General features: G+C 55.4%; 1 protein-coding gene across 2 annotated transcripts; it reads right to left on the reverse strand.

The window, feature by feature from the left end:
* Window positions 1-1,864: 1,864 nt before the first annotated feature.
* Window positions 1,865-18,493, reverse strand: PSEN2 (presenilin 2). Of its 2 annotated transcripts, none has more exons than XM_065873422.1 (10): window positions 18,353-18,493; window positions 15,874-16,088; window positions 14,476-14,617; window positions 12,290-12,357; window positions 11,367-11,587; window positions 10,257-10,355; window positions 7,633-7,716; window positions 7,173-7,271; window positions 3,315-3,433; window positions 1,865-2,020 (listed from the first exon to the last, which is right to left on the reverse strand). In XM_065873422.1, the coding sequence occupies exons 1-10, from the start codon at window positions 18,491-18,493 to the stop codon at window positions 1,865-1,867; spliced, it is 1,344 nt and encodes a 447-aa protein (XP_065729494.1). The 2 variants fall into 2 exon arrangements, with proteins under 2 accessions (XP_065729494.1, XP_065729486.1); XM_065873414.1 differs by having other exon boundaries at window positions 7,173-7,274.
* Window positions 18,494-19,107: the final 614 nt, after the last annotated feature.

A 19,107-nucleotide genomic window follows, 5' to 3' on the forward strand; every position in this document is an offset into this window, starting at 1 on the left:
ACCACTTCTCTGTCCTTCTCAGCATGCCTGAATTACCTTTTTTCATCCTCTTTTTTCCTCTCCTCCACTTGGGTTCTGGGTTCCCCAGTCCCCCAGCGACTCAGGGACCACGCTTCCGCCTGCAGAGTCTCCTCAAGCATCTTTGTCTTCTCACCAGTGGTTGTTGCCCTTTTGCCTTCTCACATTTGTTCCTTCCCAGTCTTCATATTAATCTTAACACCTAATCAGGGCACCGTTCACCTCTCCTCCCCTCACTGTCCATCTCTACCTTCTGCTTTTACCTCTAAGTGGGGCTCCACCCCCAGCACCCTGGTCAGGCCTTTGACAAAGGCCTTTTAAGCCTAACAAGTCAAAACACTTGTCAGATCTCCTCTTTGGAAGCCCCATCCTGAGACCCCTCTTTCAAAGATAAACGTTGCCCTACTTGCCAAACTGAATGAGTTTTTCCCAGTTTTTCTTCCCCTTTAATCTCCAGGGAGCTTTTACTATCACGGCCTAGCTCTCAGCGTCTTAAAATTCTCCCTACCTTCGGCTTTCGAGGCTGTGATGCCGCCACCTTGGGTGTCACCTGCGAGTCAGTCACAAGCCAGTGACAGCTGTCCGGATTGAACTGCCACCCCCAGGCCAAGCACGCTGGCCTCCCGGCTTCCACGCCTGCCTCCCTCGACTCTTCTACAAACAGCCCAGCGTAAAAGGAAGCTAAGTCAGACACCAAAGTACACGATTTTTTCATCTCCTTGTGATACCCAGCCGGCTCCACGGCTCCTGCGTTTCTCGGGTGTCTGACAGCCGCGCTCCCTGCGGGCCCAGCGGCCTGCTCTGCAAGGCCTCAAGGGGCTCAAATTCCGGTCTGGAGGCTGAGGTTCTCTTTGCAGCCCGCGAAACATGTAGAGAAACAAAGGAAAAACCCATCTGCCCACCTCCCACCCCCCGCAGTGCCCAGAGACATGGCCATAGAAGGAAAGGAGAGCAGGCTCCTGGGCTCCCACCTGGCCCCCGCTGGGCTATTTCTGTTGGGGACCAGCCCTGCTCTCTCGCTCTGTGTTTTGGCGACAGCCTTGCAGTGTTTCTGAAGACAGCCAGCCGGGCACCCGCCCAGCTGTCAGACAGTGGGCCTCGGGAGTCTGTGAGCGCCTCTGCTTAGGAAACCTAGTTAAAGAAATGATCGCAGAGGTGGGGGCAGTTAAGCCTCTCTCCTCACAACTAGGCAAATCTCTTCCCTTTTGCGGCCAGAGCATGTTATCCCAGGATGCCGGGAGAGGGGCCCACACTGATGAGCAGACCAAACCCCAACACTGCAACAGGATTCGTCTATTTATTGATATTAAGACACTTCCCAGCAGTAACTGCTTTTAACAAGGACTCTAAAGGTAATAAAATGATGACAGCATCATAGACAAAGCATTGGGAATGTTCCTTGCAGAGAAAATTGGCTTTTCCTCTCCGGCCAGAGTGATCAGGCGCTACATGCCGTCCCAGGCGTGACCTCCGGGTCCCGAATATACGCGCCCCGTCCTCCGGCTAGGCCCTCAGAGGACTCCAGGCTGTGGGGCGAGAGCAGGGGCCTTCCCCAAGCCCCTCCCACATCTCAGAACCTTCCTCAGCTCCTCTGGACCGATTTCCCACGTCTCCTGTTGGTGAAGCAAATGCTCACGAAGGGGTGAGCCACGGCCTGGTGACAAAACCACCAGCACCGAAAAGCTGGTCCTTCCTCTTCACAAAGTCAACACAACACTTTTTTATTCTTTTTTTTTTTTAAGGAAAGAAAAGTCTTAAAAATATATGGCACTAGAGTGTACAACTGTACAACTGCATCCGGTTACCGTTTCTTCCAGCTTCCAGGCCACGGTGCCCAGGCTTCCCCTCAGATGCAGAGCTGATGGGAGGCCAGGGTGTCCATGAAAGGCCGTACCAGGTTGTCTGTGGAGAAGTAGAAGATCAGCCCGAACGTGATGGAGATGGGGAGGGCGGGCAACGCTTTCTTGAACACGGCGAGCAGCAGGAGGGTCAGACACAAACCCTGCAGGACACAAAGGCCAGGGGGTTGGTGGTGGCCACGGGTGTGGACGGGGGACGGAGAGCAGTCAGTGATGGTACAGTCCCTGGGTTCAGGAGCCCTGGACACCCCGTCATCTTCCCTGGTCCCCTCAACAGCTCTGTGAGGTGCCTGAGGGCAGGAGTTCTCACCCCGTAGCAACGCCCTGCACATGGACGGGTGAACCAGAAAGCAGGCCTCCTGACCCCTAGAACGGGGCTGCCACTACCAGACTACCTCCCCTGGCTGGCTGCTGGAGGGAGGCGTGACCTGATGGTGAGGAGCTTTCCCCAAGGGGACGTATATTTATACGAGAACTGGACGGGCTGGACTGAAAGCCAGCAATGTTCTCAGCAGCTGACACCAAGGGAACCAAGATGTCATGTGACCCCGCCCTGGGGAGCAGGCACAGTGGCTGCCTATCCTGTTCCCAGCCCAGTCAATGCAGGCAGTGGTCCAGGGTGGGGACAGGAAACCAGAGTGCCTGCCCTATCCCTGGGGAGAGCAGGAACTCAGGGCAGACAATCTGGAAGTGGAGGAGCCTGGGAGCTCACTACCCCATCCCTAACACACACTGGGCAAATACAGAATGTCTGCAGAACTGGAGCCTCAGCCCTAACGTGCCACGTGCCACCCGGGGTTCACCAGGCAGAACACCGAGTATGCACCGTTCAGAGCCTCCACCTCTCCAATCACCATAAGACGCTTCCCCACCATGTGTATCTGACCATGTTAAGTGACATACAGGTCTCCAAATTTCACTGCTGGGGTTCAAAGTGATGGGCCCCCGTCTCGAGTCCCAGGAGATCCCATGGGGCTTCAGAACCCCATGGTGCCTGGGTGGCATGGAGGGAAAACACACAGCCCTGGCTTCAGAGACTTGAATTCAAATCATAGCTCGGCCCTCACAGCTTTGTGCCCACGGGCCAGGCCCTCAACCAATTCCGTCTTCTGTAAATCTCAGGTCACCATCCCTGCCTCGCAGGTGCCGTGAGACAAATGCACAGAGCTAGCCAAGACCTTGGCACCCGGGGCACAAGCTCAGTAATGTCGGAGCCTCTGGTCACTCCTCCCCTATGCTGTGCCTGCATCTGTTGATGACCAGAACCTCCTGTAAACCTCGGTCTCATCTTGAGGATCTTCTTGGCAACCCTGCCTAGCCCCTCCAAGGGATAACAGCACCTGAAAATTCCCCTGGGTTCCTGGGCCCCCCACCAGACAGACCCTCAGGGGCCCCACTGCCCAGGGCTGGGCGGGGAGCATCCCCCAGCCCACTCACGATGAGGATGGCCACAAAGCAGGCCAGCGTGGTGTTCCAGTCCCCACTGCCCGTGGCTGCCGCCTTGCCCACCAGCACGCTGTAGAAGATGAAGTCTCCGAGGCCGAGCTTCACGCCCCCTGTGTGGTGGAGACAGAGGGAACCCATAGGTCTCGGAAGCCCCAGGAGGAAGCGGCAGAGAAGGCTGACCCTAGCCAAACAGCCCAGGTTCTCTGCCCAGCCCAGGGGCCAGAGTCCTGAGGAACGCAGAGGGCAGATGGGGTAGTGTGACTGCCCAGCTCATCTCACCTGGACTCTGGGACAAGGACCGGCTGCCTTGAAAAAACAGCAGCCAGTGGGAAAAAGGGGGAACCTGTAGGCTGAGTGACTAGCATTCCGGGCTGCGCAAAGCCAGCATTTCTGATAACTCAAGTAGAACTGCTGCTTGGCGGGCTTCCCTGGTGGCGCAGTGGTTGAGAGTCCGCCTGCCGATGCAGGGGACACGAGTTCGTGCCCCGGTCCGGGAAGATCCCACATGCCGCAGAGCGGCTGGGCCCGTGAGCCATGGCCGCTGAGCCTGCGCGTCCGGAGCCTGTGCTCCTCAACGGGAGAGGCCACAGCAGTGAGAGGCCCGCGTACCGCAAAAAAAACCAAAAAACAAACAAACTGGTGCTTGGCACTTGGTTAAGACAAGAGTGAATAAAACGCATTGCCTGGGGCTGATGGGAAGCTACCCAACTGAGCGCTCAGTTTGAATTATAAATGCTTTTTAGGAAATTTAATTTCACTACTTTCAAGAACATGTACAATACCTGAGGTTCTCTGGAGACTCATGTCCCTTAAAAATACGTAAATGTACATTGTAAATCAACTAAACTTCAATTAAAAAAATAAGTAAACATAATTTGTAACTAGTGTATCCATTACTAATAAGGAAACAAGAGCTTCTAGAATGCTTTCATTTGTTTCCTTTCGTACAACTGCCCTGTACGCTTGTTTATAGGATAATTTTATTCATCACAGACAATAAAAATGTTTAAGAAACAGACCTGAATTGAGGAGGTCTGCATCAAGGAAACATGCTCTGCCCCGTCCGCCCCCCTCGCCTCCCTTCTGGGCTCTAAGCAAGAGGGCCCTCACCTCCGTCTGTCCCTTCCTCCACGGCCCCTCTTCTCTGACTTCAGTTTCCTCACTTTGGCTCCTGCCTCGGCACAGAGCAAACACTCCAGTTTCGTCACCTCACAGAGGTGACTTCTTTTGCCGTGCCTCCTCTCGCAGCTACCCCCACTCCTGCTTCCCTGCTCTGCCTGCCCTCTCCCCTCCCTTCTCTCTTCTTTTTCAATCAGTTCTTTCTCAAAGGAACCGCGCTTACTTCCCAGGCACTTCAGAGATCTGTGGCGGCAGGCCCCACGTCCCCCAGCCAACGTGCTCTGGCCAGGCCACCGCCCGGCCCCCGTGGACACCCTCAAGCTACCTGTCTGTCTCAGCGCCCTGTCCCCTGGCTGGCACTCCCCGGGGTCCTCCACAAGCGCCCTTCCCTTCATCCCGTAAATGTCGCCGACACTGTCTCCCTCGCTCTCCATTCTGACCCTACACCTTCCCTGAGTACCTTCTGGGGACCCGCAGTTCTGACATGTATATCCTGGTGACTCCAACTCGGGTCTCCAACCCTGACCTTCCTGAGCATCGCTCCCCTTCGTGTGTCTGTGGCGTCTCCATCTGACGTCCTGCAGTCTCCCACCTTCCCCCGTCACCCTCCACGCCTCCCTGCCCATCCCTTGCCCAGCCAAGTCCTGCCAGTGCGTCCCAGGTATGGGGTGGCACCACCTCCTCTCAGCCTGCTGCCTGAGTTGGGCCCTCATGGCTCTTCCCTCAGGTGGTCCCCCAGCAGTCTGTGTTCCTTGCTGCTGCCCGGGATCTGTCTGGGATGCAGCTCTGCTCACTTCAATTCCCTGCAACAAACCACTAGCGGTTCCCCACAGCCTGCAGCATGAAGTTCGAGCTCCCGTGAGTGCTGTGCACCCTTGAAGGTCCGGCCCCCAGCTGCCTGGGCCACCAAACTGCCCCGAGCTCCCGGAAGGCCTCCTCCTCTCTCATCTGAGCCTTTGCCAATGCTGCTGTGTAACAAAGAATCTAACTGGCCTTTGTCCCTGGTTCCAGGAGGGAGACCAAATCCTTGGAGTTTCCCCAGTAACAGAAGTGTCTTCGTTATTCAGGAGCCCCTTGGATCATTTATGCAAATGAGAGGATCAGGATGGCGCTGGCCTCCAGAAAGACCACGTGGTTATGTGATAAGGGGGTTGGGACTCTGGGCCAGACCAACCTCTGGGGAGAAGAGGGAGCCTGGAGATGAAGTCCAGTCCCGCGAGCAATGTGGCTCTCCATTTGGCTGGTCCTGATTTGTATCCTTTATTCTAAAACTGCAATTGTAAGTTTACTACTTTCCTGAGTTCTGTGAGTCGTTCTAGCAAATTTTCCAACCTGGTGGGGGGGGTGTGGGAACCCCCAGATCCGTAGCCAGTCGGTCAGAAGTGCGGGTGGCCTGGAGTCCCCCAGGACTTGTGGCTGGCGTGTGAAGCGAGAGTGGCCTTGTGGACTGTGCCCCGGTGGGATCCATGCTGACTCCGGGGGCTCAGTGCCAGGCCTGGGCTGCAGCCTGGCAGCCTGTCTGCCGGGTGACCGACTTGTCCTTCCAGGCCCACCTCGGCATTATCTTCTTCCCCAGGTCTGCCCTGAGTACTTTATACCTCAGCTCCCCCCGCCCGGGCTGCTCCCACGGGGAACTTCTCAAGGGCAGAGGCTGTTTTAATCCCGCAGCACCTCCCTGTTCCCATGTGCCACCCGGCACATAGTAGGTGGTCCTACTATAAACGTGTGCTGATGGAATGGCTATTTTAATCCCCTTGGGAACACAGCCATATGTTAGAACGTCTTTGGGTGCGTCTTCAGGACGGCCTTCCACACCAGCTCCTTCTGCCCCCAAACACCCAGGGCTCTGCCTGGGGGAGTCTCCACCCCAGCTCCACTGTCAGTCCCATCACGGAGCCGTGCTGTTGGCGCTGACCTGCCCAGCCCAGCCGGCCCTCTGAGCCCAGAGCCCACGCCTGCGTCCCCCATGGCTGCACGGGGACGTCCTCAGGCCACGCAGGTGCACACTTTGCCGGCCACAAGCCTGCCCTTCTCCCTCATGTCCCTCCTCCCATGCAGCTCAAAACCCTCCCCCACCCCCCACGGCTGCCACCGCTCACGGGACACAGACCAGATCCCCGTTTTGATCCAGAAGGCCCCCCAAGTCCCTGCCTGCCTCCCTGCCCCATCTCTGCACTCGGGTCTCAGCGTCCTGCCTTCACTGGCTCTAACTCACCGTGCCGTCTGCCTCAGGGTCTCTGCTCCCAAGGTCCCCTCAGCTGGAAACGCACCCCCGCTGTGCGTCCCCCTCTCCGAGTTCCAGTGGCTCAGCCTCTGGAGCTCAGCTCAGAAGTTACTTCCTCAGGCGACTTCCTCGGACCCCTTGAAACAGGTCATGAGCCCCGTCAGCGCTCCCCATCACCCCGTGTTCTCCTTCACGGTCCTCCCGGCTCCGGGGAGGGCGGTCAGTGCCCACGCCTGCGTAGCTGCGTCCCCCAGAGCTGCGTCCGTACGACCGCCCCCCAGCGCAGAGCGGGCACGCAGCTGGTACTCAACCAATGTCTGCCACACACGAGGTGCAGCCTGGGCGTAGAAGTCCCCGCGGCCTGTCGACAAGGCTGCGCCTTTGCAGGCTCCTCCTCGACTTTGCGAAGCCGTCTCTGATGTGGAAGGGGCTCCTCCCCTCGCGCCCTCCTCCCCTGACCTCAGGGGGCCCCACCCGGGCCCACGCAGACGGTCGGGACACCTTACTTTCCTCCTCCTCCTCCAGCTCCTCCCCCGGGTAGCCAGGCAGGGGGGGCGCAAAGACTTCAGGGTACGAGGGCTCCCCCAAACTGTCACAGGAGTCCTCTTCTGGGTGTCCGGCGTCGTGTGAGCAGGGAGCAAGGGAGAGAGACGACAGCCCGTCAGACGGTTCTCTGAGCTCAGGGCTCCCCTGCCCTTACCATCCCCCTACCCCCCCACACCCTGCCCGACCCAAAGAGGATTCTCCAGTCCACACACAAGGGAAGGGAAGGGAGAGGAACGGGGCCGAGGCAGAGGAGCACGGTCCCACCGCACTCGATCCCCAGGGCGTGCGTGTCCGGGGGGGCTGGTCTTCCCACCTGCCCCTCCAGCCCTCGTGCCTCCCACAGAGGCCAGGCCAGGCTGAGCTGGATGTGGTGAAAAGCCGCCCCCGATGATGAGAGGCTGTCAGCCCCCTGATACTCACCCATCTCTGGGTCGTAGGGGAGCTGAAGGGCTCCCTGAGAGGAGGGGTCCAACTTGGCCATGCCCACCGTCCACACCATGGCGGCTGGGGAGGGAGAGAAGGGTCAGGCCTCAGGCAGTACTACCTGTGGCTGCCCCCAGGGCCTGGGAGGCAGGCGGGCCAGTCTGTGTCCCCAGAAAGCCTGCACAGGACCCTCAGTTCCTGTGGGTATTTGCTTATGCCCCACTGTTAGGGGGCCGCTGGGGGTCCAGACTCACTGACCAGGTATGGGCAGACGACGCTTCTTCCTGTCTTTTTTGGCCTCCTCACAAAGACAATGATAATGTTGTTAGTGAACAAGTTTGGTGAACTAATTATGTTTTGGTTTTATTATGGTAAAGAAAAACATGTAACGTGAAATACGTCATCTTGACCATCTTTAAGGGTACAGTTTAATAGTGTTAAGTATACTCACACTGCCGTGAAAGAGAAAGAGATCGCCAGAACTTTTTTTGTCCTGCAGAACTGAAACGTTGTACCCACTCCCAGTCCCCCAGCCCCTGGCAAGCACCATTCCACTTTCTGTTTCTATGATTCTGACTACCTAAGATACCTCGTATAAGGGGACTCATACAGTATTTATCTTTCTGTGACTGGATTATTTCACTTAGCATAATGTCCTCAAGGTTCATCCATGTTGGAGCACGTGTCAGAACCTCCTTCCTTTTTCAGGCTGAATAATAACCCATTCCCTGTATATACCACATTTTGTTTATCTGTTCATCCATCCACAGACACCTGAGTTGCTTGCATCTCTTGGATATTGTGAATAGTGCTGCTATGAGCATGGGTGCGCAAAAATCTGTTCACAATCCTGCTTTCAATTCTCTTGGGTCTGTGTCCAGAAGCAGGACTGCTGCATCCTGTGGTACTAACATGTTCTCTCTCTCTGGCCTAGAAACTCTCTCCTGAACTCTTATCCCATCTCTCCAACTCTCCATCTGAATGTCCAGTGAGCATCTCAGACTCAACATGCCCTGAACGCTCTCAACAACTGCCCTCCGACCCGCCCACTGGCCTTCTCCTTCTCAGTAAGCAGCAACTCCATCCTTTTTGTTGCTCAGGCCCAAAAAACTGACAGTAACCTTGACTCTCTTTCTTACAACCTGCACCCCAACCATCAGAAAATCTCGCCAATTCTGCCTCCAAGATGTCTGTAGAGTCCAAGCACATCTCAACGCCTCTACTGCTGCCTTGGGGCCAAACGCCAACATCTCTCTCCCGGATTATTATTCAGCCTCCAAACCTGGCTCCTGCTTCTACCCTTGTCCCTGATACAACCTTCGTGGTCTTGTTAACACGTAGTCAGGTCAGTCCACAGTCTTCCAGTGGCATCACATCTCACTCAGCAATAAAAAGCCAAGTCCCCACCATGGCCTAAGAGGATCTGACCTCCCCCCGCTCCCCGCTGGCTCCCTCTGCCTGGCCTCGGGGCGCTCCGAGCACACCAGGCCCACGCCCACCTCAGGGCCTTTGCACTTACTGCTGTTCCTTCTGCCTGGAGTTCTGTCACCAGATATTCCTAAGGCGGGTCTCTGGTCAAGTGTCACCTATGACACAGGGCCTCCCTGACCACCTTCTGTAAAATAGCACCCCTCACTGCCCTGGAGTCCTTCACGCCCCCCCCCGCCCCCCACTTTATCTTTCTATGGAGCTCTCACCTCCTGACTTATGTTTGCCTGTTGGGTCCCTGTCTGCCCCCCCTCCTAGAATGTAAGCTCCATCAGAACACAGCGACGGTGAGCGGAAGTCTGACACGGCTCAGTCTTTCCATACACAGTCTCTGCTCATTTTTTAGGCTGTGCCTGGAATGTGCTTTCTCACCCTGGGGCCAGGCCGCCAATGGCTCTCCACGACAAGCTCAGTTCTTCATTTGTATAGAGTGCCAACTCTAGCCATTCATAGGCTGTTTCCCAGTGCACCCTGCAGACAACTGAGCCCCAGAAATTCAGGCTCTCTACTTGAGTAACAGAGGGGAGGGCATAAAAACCACAGCGCAGTGAGCTCCCTGAGGCCTGGGACCTTGTGGATCTTGTTTCCATGGCAACCGCAATGCCCAGCACAGCGCCCACCACAAAGTATGAATTTGATGCATGTCTGTTGATGCCTTTATAAGTACAAATCCCCGAGTGCACTGGCCCTGAGGCCAGCAGCAACCCCGAGGGCATTCCCTTCAGAGACTTCACTTCAACCATCCACGAAGCTGCTGAGGTAGCCCAGGGAAAGGTAGGCGCACCCTTCCCCCCCAGACCCCCACCCTAAAGAGTCCCTCTCCGAAGTCCCTTATCAGGGGCCTGGAGGGCTGAGTCGGTGGCCTTGGGCTCATGGGAACGCAGCCGGTAGCCACCACGTGCCACTGGAGCCAGGTGGGAGGAAGCTGCGGGGCAGGACCACATCCCCTGGTGCCCTCTTCCTGCTCTGACTTTCCAGGTTTCTTCCTGTCTAAGAGCAAGACACAGCCCACCTTCGTCTCGGAAGGTGGAGCCCTCCTGGGGTCACCGAGGCTGCCTCGTCTCCTTTCGTCAGGGAAACGGTTAACTATCTCCTCATCACCTCCGAAAGCCATGTATGTATCATATACTCACATGAATATATCAGGGCAGGAAATATGGGCTCGTTTCTCTCCTGGGCAGTTTCTACCAGCATTCTCAGTGGCCCTTTGGGGCACAGCACAGCCACGAGATCTGGGAAAGCAAAGACGCCCTTGGCATGTTAAGAAACATGTTTATTCCCAAGCAGTCCCCAGAGAGGAACCAGCCTCCTCAACACCAGGCGTCGGAGCGAGCGTGTCCCAGAGCCCCAGGCCGAGGCTCTCAGACCACGCTCTGCTGCTCCAGCAATCCCACCCCCAGGGTTTCAGCCACGATCCCTAGAGCCTGCACTGGCTGGAGCCCACAGTGGGGTCTGAGCGGTGTCCAAACAGGCTAGCTGCAAACAGGGAACTGCTGTGTACCTCCGAGACCAGAGGATGGGCTTGAAGTCCCACTTCTCTGAGCCCCAAATTCCTTATCCTAACAACGTAAGAAGCAGTACTGGTGATGGCTATCACACTGATACAGGCGGCTCTCCATATCTCTGGGTTCCGTATCCATGGATTCAACCAGCTGTGGATCAAATATATTCAGAAAGTTCCAAAAATCAAAACTTGTATTTGCCGCACGTCGGCAGCTATTTACATATTGTTTATGCTGCATCATGCGTTACAAGGAACCTAGAGATGATTTAGAGTGTTCGAGAGGTGTGTGTAGGTTTTGTGCAAATAATGCATCATTTGATACGAGGCACTCGAGCATCCTCGGGTTTTGGTATCTGAGGGGATTCTGGTACCAATCCGCCGAGGATACCGAGGGACGACTACGCGAACTGAAGAGCAGCTAACGTCTTGGGTGCTCGGTATTTATCGGTACTGTGCCCAGTCTCAGCGTTGTTCTGAGGAACAAATGACTTCCAGTGTGCCAAGTGCTTAACGGAGTGAGTGCTGTTATTAGTAACCATGTCAAGAGGCACGATTCCACAGGACCCCACTTGTTTTTTTACAGAGGTGAACCTTCTAGAAGGGGGATCATCCAGGCCTCCCGGGGCGGGGGTGGGGGGGAGGGGAGACTTCTCAACACCCATCACCCTCGTCCAGCAGTGAGGACTCAGCCCTGGACGTCACTCCATGGCCCACCCCTGCAAGCTCACGGCCCACCTACCATACACTGAGATGGCGCCCAGGATGACCCACGCAGACCACTCTGGGAGGTACTTGATGAACACCAAGGCCATGAGCGCGCTGATCATGATGAGATAGGCCTGCTGCAGCACCAAGGGGCCCTTCCAGTGGATGCACACCATGCCCACCGCCCCGAAGTTCCAGACGGTCAGGAACAGGGTGGGGTAGTCCATGGCCACATTGTAGGTCTTGAGCACTTCCCTGCGGGACCACAGTCAAGCCCGTGAGCTGGGAAACTCAGTGGAGATGTTAGACCCTGACACAGTTCAACACCCTTCCATCAGTAAGTCCCAGCCTGGGTTCTTCCAACCTCTGTCTTCACCTGCTGACATCTCCTCCCCTGTTTCCATGAGCCCCGCACGTAACCACTTGAAAAATGTATGAAACGGTGGGGAGTACCCCAACGTCTCACCCTTGGGCTGGTTCCCATAAACGTGTGCCGGCACGGCTTGGAAGACCCTCTGCCTGTGGAAAAGGCCCTTGGAAAAGTGTTCTCTCCTGTCCCTCCAGGCTCTTTGGGCCCCTGGGTCAGGCTGGTGTCCCAAATCCAGGGCAAGAGAGATCCCTTTCCCCATAAACTAGGAGGTACCCAGGCCCAGCCTGAAGATCAGAATGTAAATTTTGAGGGGATTCTGCCCCCGAACACCCCCACCCCCGCTGGGGTTCACAGAGAACCCCCTCTGTGATGGCTCTCCGTTATTTGTTTTAAATCAGGAACCAGAAGGAGACGTGTGGCCCCACTCGCAGCTCCACTCCCGTGTCGAGGAGGCCGGGCTCCTGGAGCAGCAACACGGGGAAGGTGTGGAGACCAAGGGGTGCCCTTCCCTCCCAGGTCCTTCAGACCCACTCGTACCACAGGGGAGGGGTCTCGAAGGACCCTGTTGCCCACCGGCTGCCACTCACCCAAGGTAGATGTAGGTGAAAAGGAACAGCAGCATCAGGGAGGACATGATCAGCCAGCCGTGGATGAACTAGACGGAAACAGGCAGCATGATCGCAGGCCCCGGTCCTCGGGACTGACGCCCAGGCCTGGAAACCCTTCTTCCTTAAGCTCCTCCCTGACTATGTTGGAAGGTGGCCATTTTACAGATAAGGAGGGCACAGACGTTCAAGGAGTTCTCTCCAGGTAACCCAGCCAGCATACGAAGGAGCTGGAGCTCCTTCAGGTCTGAACACCTAGCACTCTACTCCTTCTGGACATGCCAGGCACATTCCACGCTCTGGAGATAAGGCTGGCAAGGTCTCTGCGCCCACTGGCTACAACCCAGTGTGAGGGCAGTGAGACAACAGACACACAGACACATGTTAGCATGAAGTGACAGGGCTATGAAAAAAAACCTGGCTGGATAAAGTGACAGGAGACCCACTGGGGTGCTACTTTATTAGACAGAGTGGTCAGGGAAGACTCTTGAGGTAGCCTGTTTAGAAGAGTCAGCCCGGGGAGTCACTGCCCACCGGAGGGCCTATAGACAGGTCTTCAGAAAGACACGTTCCTCCTCCCCTGGCCAAACGAGGGAGGGTCAAGGGCGAGAGTGGGGCTGATCCTCAACCAGTCCTTTAGGCAGCCGGCAGCGGCATGGCAGTCACCGCTACCAGCCTCCCTGGAGGACAGAACCATCGGTCACCAGCTCAGGCCGCTGGGGACCTCAGCAGCCACCTGGTCTGTCTGCCATGCTGTGCGCTCCACCCAGAGGGGAAGGGGCCGCCTCTGGAATGTGCTGACTCTCCTCATCCCACCTGGGCCTGCCCAGTCCACCACTGTCTCCTGCCCACGTCATGGAGTAAATCTTACTGCACGGAGGGTCGAGCTGCCTCTTAACAGTCCCTGGGAGTGGTCGCGTGACACCTGCTGACCAGAGCAGTGCCGGCTTTTCACTGGCCATGCTCCTTCTAGCTTGTCCTTACGCGTGCTGTATCCTCTGCTCCAAACACAAAGCCCTCTACCCTGCTTCCTGCCACCCACGGCCATCCCTGCCCCAGTTACGAACTGCCTTTATACAGGTAGCTATTTACTGAGAAGCTCCAGCTCTCGGACACTCCCCCCCACACTGCTCACCCCCACCGTCACCCCCGCTGGGACGGGGCTCGTCCCTCTAGACTGAGCCTCCCCATCTGTCTCTACCTGCTCCACAGATGGCAGCAGCCTAATATGAAGTGCCGCACACACCTGTGTGTGACCGGTTTTAAATCACGTAATGTCTAGTTCAACTTCTGTTCAGTCTTCAAAGCCTTCCTTGGGAGAAAAGCCTGAAACCCGTGCCTCAAAGCTTACGTATCTCTATGGACGATTTGGGCCACGTGGGACTCAACTCCCCTGTTCCTCCCTGGGACTGCCCCGCAGAGCAGGGGGCCCGCCCGAACGTCTCCCAGCGTTGGAAGACCTCGGCACAGCAGCTGTACATCTCCAGCCGACAGGGAAATGGGAAAATAAAAATAAACTTGGAGGGGAAGTATATCGGGTGAAAGGAGCCTAAAATAGAACATCTCACTTCTTCGGAAGGAGAAGCAAAATAAAATTAACTTCGGAACGTGAGAAGTAACCCTATGAACACTGCAAAGAGGAACTCAAGTAAGTGGGATTATGTGTAAGTTCAAAGGGCAGGAGTATTAGGTAATCCATGGGGGCGGGGCAGAGGTGGGGTGGGAAAGAGTACAGGCAAACCTCAGCGAGGTTGGGTTGGGTTCCGGACCACGATAAAGAGAGTACACAAGAAAGTGAGTCACAGATTTTTTGGTCTCCCACTGCGTGTAAAAGTTAACGTTTATACTATACTGTAGCCTATCAAGTGTGCAACAGCATTATGTCTAAAAAAATTTTTAAAACAGCAGCAACTGAAAAATAATGCTGTTGCAAAAATGGCACCAACAGACTTGCTCAACGCAGGGGTGCCACAAACCTCGAATTTGTAAAAAACGCAGTGTCTGTGAAGCCCGATAAAACGAGGTACGCCTGCACCAAAAATCAGGGTCTATTTTACAGAAGGAAAATGAACTCTGTTAAAAAAAAAAAAAAAAAAAGACCCAGGGTTGCTGCCAAAGAGGCACTGAGGCATGGCAGGCAGGAGGAAAGCAGGCGGACTGGCACTCACCTTGTAGCAGCGGTACTTGTAGAGCACGACCAGGAAGATGGTCATGACGACAATGACGCTGATCATGATGAGGGTGTTGAGCACGGAGTTGAGGAAGCGCTGGCCCACCGAAGGTGTGTCCTCCGTGAAAGGTGTGTAGATGCTGAGGGAGGGGCGAGGGCTGGGTCTCTGTGCCCTGCCTGCTTGTACGCCTCACCCCGAGGGAGCCTGGACCTGGGGGGCAGGTGCCCTGGGCACCCCTGCCCCTCAGCACCGTGCTCTGGCTGCCCTGGCAAGCGCTGCCCACCATCCCCGTGAGCTGCCCTGCCTTCCCGTCTCCTGGCTCCTGACTTTGGCCCATGACTGAGCTGATGTACCTGCACGGAAGGGCCTGGCTGGCCTCACCAAGGCCTCCCCTGGCCCCCACACCAACTCAACCCTCCCCTGGAAGTGCTTCTCTCTGCTGACCCCAATCCCCAGCTCTGGTCCAGGGAGACCCAGCGGTTCCCTACATCCACTTCCTTATCAGCCCCATCGAGCCTAGGACGCCTCCGCCCCCGCTACTTCCCCTACCCACACCCAGCGTAACCCCATAGCTGCTAATAAACTCAGAAGGTAATTCATTGATCCCTCGCTCTGGACGTACGGAAACAAACTGCCCGCGAAGCACTCAAGGTCTCTTAACGCTTTTCACCTGAGCTGCTCTGAGTCCCCCCAACAGACTACAAGCTTCCTGAGGGCAAGGGCTTCTTTCTCTACTCTTTTCATTAAAAAAAGCATAAACAAAATTTAACAAAAACTCCTTAAAAGAAAAAAAAAAAAGATGTTTAGAGAAGGTACTAGGCAGCAATTACCACAGGGAGGCTGGGGGAGGGAGAAGAGAGAGCCCTCCCATTTCCCCAGGCTGCTGCTTCTGCCTGCGTTTTCTTTATTAAAAGAAACAGAATCTCCCGTGCAAGGCTGGAAGTGAGCTAAGAAATCATTTGGTCCTCCTTGGTTTACACTCATGGGGATATGAATGAAGAGGCCCAGAGAGAAAGCAACTTGCTTGTGGTCACGCAGTGATGGGTGGTACAGCCACACCTGGGACGGAGAGCTTGCCTCCTGCAGTGAGACCCAGCGTGCTGGAGCACTGCCCGGCCAGTGGCAGGTGCTCTTCTAAGCCCTTTATGTGGATTAACTCACTCAATTCTCCTGGTAACCTTGCTATCAAACCCATCATACAGACGAGGAAACTGAGGCCGAGAAAGGTTAGCAGTGTACCCAGGCAGGTCACACAGCCAGGAGGCAGTGGACGGACCAGGGTGTAGACTCGGGCAGCTCCTCGGCCCTGCTCTTCACTGCTGGCATGGGGCCAACACAGGCTGCCCTCCCCTCCCCCAGCTCCCCCTCCCCCTCCCCGCCAAGCCCCCAACTCACAGCTGTCCATTCTTCTCCGTGTAGAAGCGCACGGACTTGATGGTGGCCACCACCACGATCATGCACAGCGTGACGGGCACAAATAGCATGATCACATGCTTTGCCCCATATTTGAGGGTCAGCTCCTCCTCCAGGCCTGGTGGCCGCCCGGGGACCCCGCTGCAGACGTAGCGGTCAGGGTCCTCCTCATGGTCCTCCTCGCTCTCCTGGCCTCTCTGTGGGAAACCACACTGTGAGGGCCACGGAATGCCCCCCCCAGAGGCCTTAGCGACGTGGTGCATGGGTGTTTTGGAACCAGAAACGAGAAGTTTGAATGTTGCTTTCCAGATGTAAGGACCAGTCTATGGGCTGTAGTTTAGACGTGGGAGTGGTGGAATTGCAGGACGTTTGAGAAGTTTATGAGGACAACGAGAGATTTAAGTTGGCGCTGACCACCACCGATTCAGGAAGGGAGGCCACTTTGCTGTGGAAGAGGACGGTCCACTTAGCTGTGGAAGAGGACAGTCTGCAGAATGGGTCTGGGGTGTCTAAAGATCTGTCCCTCCTTCAGTGTAGGGACTCAGGATGCCACTCAGTTCTGTTCACGTGGCCACACTGATTTGGCAGGCCAGGTGATAGGAGGAGGGCAGAAATTAAACTCTGTTGGTTGAAAAATCACAAACTAGAATGGTCAGCACACATGGGGACGTGGGGACTGTCTCTGATTGTGAATAAGACACTGGGAGTTTGCAGAGGAAGAAATGACTTTGAACTTTTTGCACCCCACCCCGCCCCCCAAAGCAAGCATGCAAGATTTGCAGCTCCGAAGCGAAGAGGCTAACTGGGCATCAAGCATCTGGGAGCATCTGGGTTACGTATAAATGAGGAGGCAGCGAAGGAGGACGGGAAGCCAGGCGCTGGCACACACTGATCTGCAAGAATTTGTTTTGGAACTGTGGCAACTCAGGATCATTAGCTGCTTTGTTAATTACATCAACAGCCAAGACAAAGCCAAAGGAAACAAAAATCAAAAGTGGCTGTTCTTTGGTATCAGTTCTTTGCAGAGAGAATTGCATCTCTATATTCATCTGAGAAAGAAAGGAACACGGTTAATGAACAGGAACTGAAATAGCTGAAATGCACAAAAACTCCAGGAGGTAAAAGACAAAGCGACTAGCAAGAAACGGGCTAAGGAGTAGCTGTGCAGTGGTCTTGAGCTGGTGAGATCTCTCTCAGAGCCCAGAGGAGGATAGGAGAAGCTAGCTCAGGTTTCAGCAAAGGGAAATAAGGCTGGCTGGAAGAAAAAATTACTATAATGGGCAAAACGAAGAATGGAATTTAGGCAAATTCAGATGTTGTTTTACCCTGATGAGGAGGGAGGTGGCTTGGCTAGATGACTCTCCCAAGTATATCCTCCACTTCATACTGTTAAAATCTCCTGCCCTGCAGGCTGCAGAGGTAAAATCACAGTGCAGCCCACCCCTCCTGCTACGGGCTGAATGTCTGTGTCCCCCAAACTCACATGCTGAAGCCTAACTCCCAATGTGATGGTGTTAGAAGGTACGGCCTTTGGGAGATGATTAGGTCACAAGGGGGGAGCCCTCACAAATGGGATTCGTGCCTTATAAAAGGGGCCCGAGGGCTTCCCTGGTGGCGCAGCGGTTGAGAGTCTGCCTGCCGATGCAAGAGACGCGGGTTCGTGCCCCGGTCCGGGAAGATCCCACATGCCGCGGAGTGGCTGGGCCTGTGAGCCACGACCGCTGAGGCTGCGCGTCCGGAGCCTGTGCTCCGCAACGGGAGAGGCCACAACAGTGAGAGGCCCGCGTACCGCAAAAAAAAAAAAGGGGCCCGAGAGAGCTCCCTCACCCCTTTTGCCAGGTGAGGACACAGAGAGAAGACAGCTGCCTATGAACCAGGAAGTGGGTCCTCACCAGACATCAGATCTGCCGGCACCTTGATCTTGACTTCCCAGGCCCCAGAACAGTGAGAAATAAATTTCTGTTGTTTATAAGCCACCCAGTCTATGATATTTTTGTGATAGCAGCCTTGAACTGAGACACATCCCCAGCTCAAAAGTCAAACATGAATCAGGTAACCTCTTGGTGACCATGTCTGGCCATCTACCAAAAAGGTTCCCTCTAGCAGTTTCCTCCTACCATCCTTTCGTCTCTGCACTGTCCTGGCATCCAAACTCACTCTCAGGTTCCTGTGGAAATAGTAACCTGCACTAGGAAGGCAAACCTAAGGGGCGGGGCCAGGATGGAGAGAATCACTCAGTACATCGCAGAGTTGATCTGTTCGACCTGTAATAGGCTGTGTCTGTGCAGAGTCTACTATCAAGCCTTCACAGACCTAGGATCCACCATGGTGGACCACCCGCCCTTTTGGCCAATTCTCACCTTTACTTTCCCCTCCCTCCCACATCAGGGAATGCCTGGTTTCTGTCCATTGGGACCCCACGTACCTGTCCGGAGGCCTTGGACTGCTGGTGGGAACCTACCCACTGGGCGGCACCCTCTCCATTCTCCAGGCCCTGCCTGCCTTCCTGGCAGGAGCGCGGCATGGGGCTCTCGGCTGACATCAGGGACGTCCGCTCGTCACACACTTCTTCCTCGCTGTCAGAGGCCATGAATGTGAGCATGACCCTACCTCCGAAAGTGCCTGGAAAAGGAGCACAGGGGACCTCATTCCACTCTCCTGCGAGGCAAAGGTAGCAGAGGGTGAGAGGCGGCTTTAAGACCTGCACAGCCCGCAATGACCACCCAAGACGCGCTTGTCAAAGGACTGCTATAAAGCAACAGTCCCCAGGAGCCACTACTGAGGCTGCAGCAACCTCGAGAGGGACTGGCTAGAGGAGATCCAGGCCACAGGGGGCAAAACCCCCAACTAGAAATGTCAGAGCCCCTCCAAACTGCCAGCACACTCACTCATTCAATCAACAAACATCTGTTCAGCACCTATCGTGCGCCAACGACACTTCTGTCGTAAAAAATTAAAAACCAACCGTCCAACGTGACAAATTATATAATCCAGGTGTTCATCAAGAGGTACAGAAGCACAAAAAAGGGACTAAAACTCAGAGATCAGGAGTGTTTTCTGGAGAAGATAACGTCATCTGACGGAGACAGATTTTCACAGGGGGGAGGGAATGGCAGAGGGCATGAAGAATGTTCCAGCCTGAGCCCAGCACTACCGGGGTTGGGGTGGTGATGCTGTGGAGGTGTGAAGGGTCTCTGGTGCCGAGTTCAGGAGGTG

Source organism: Phocoena phocoena, chromosome 1 (genome assembly GCF_963924675.1).
Source record: "Phocoena phocoena chromosome 1, mPhoPho1.1, whole genome shotgun sequence".
Taxonomy (NCBI): Eukaryota; Metazoa; Chordata; class Mammalia; order Artiodactyla; family Phocoenidae; genus Phocoena; species Phocoena phocoena.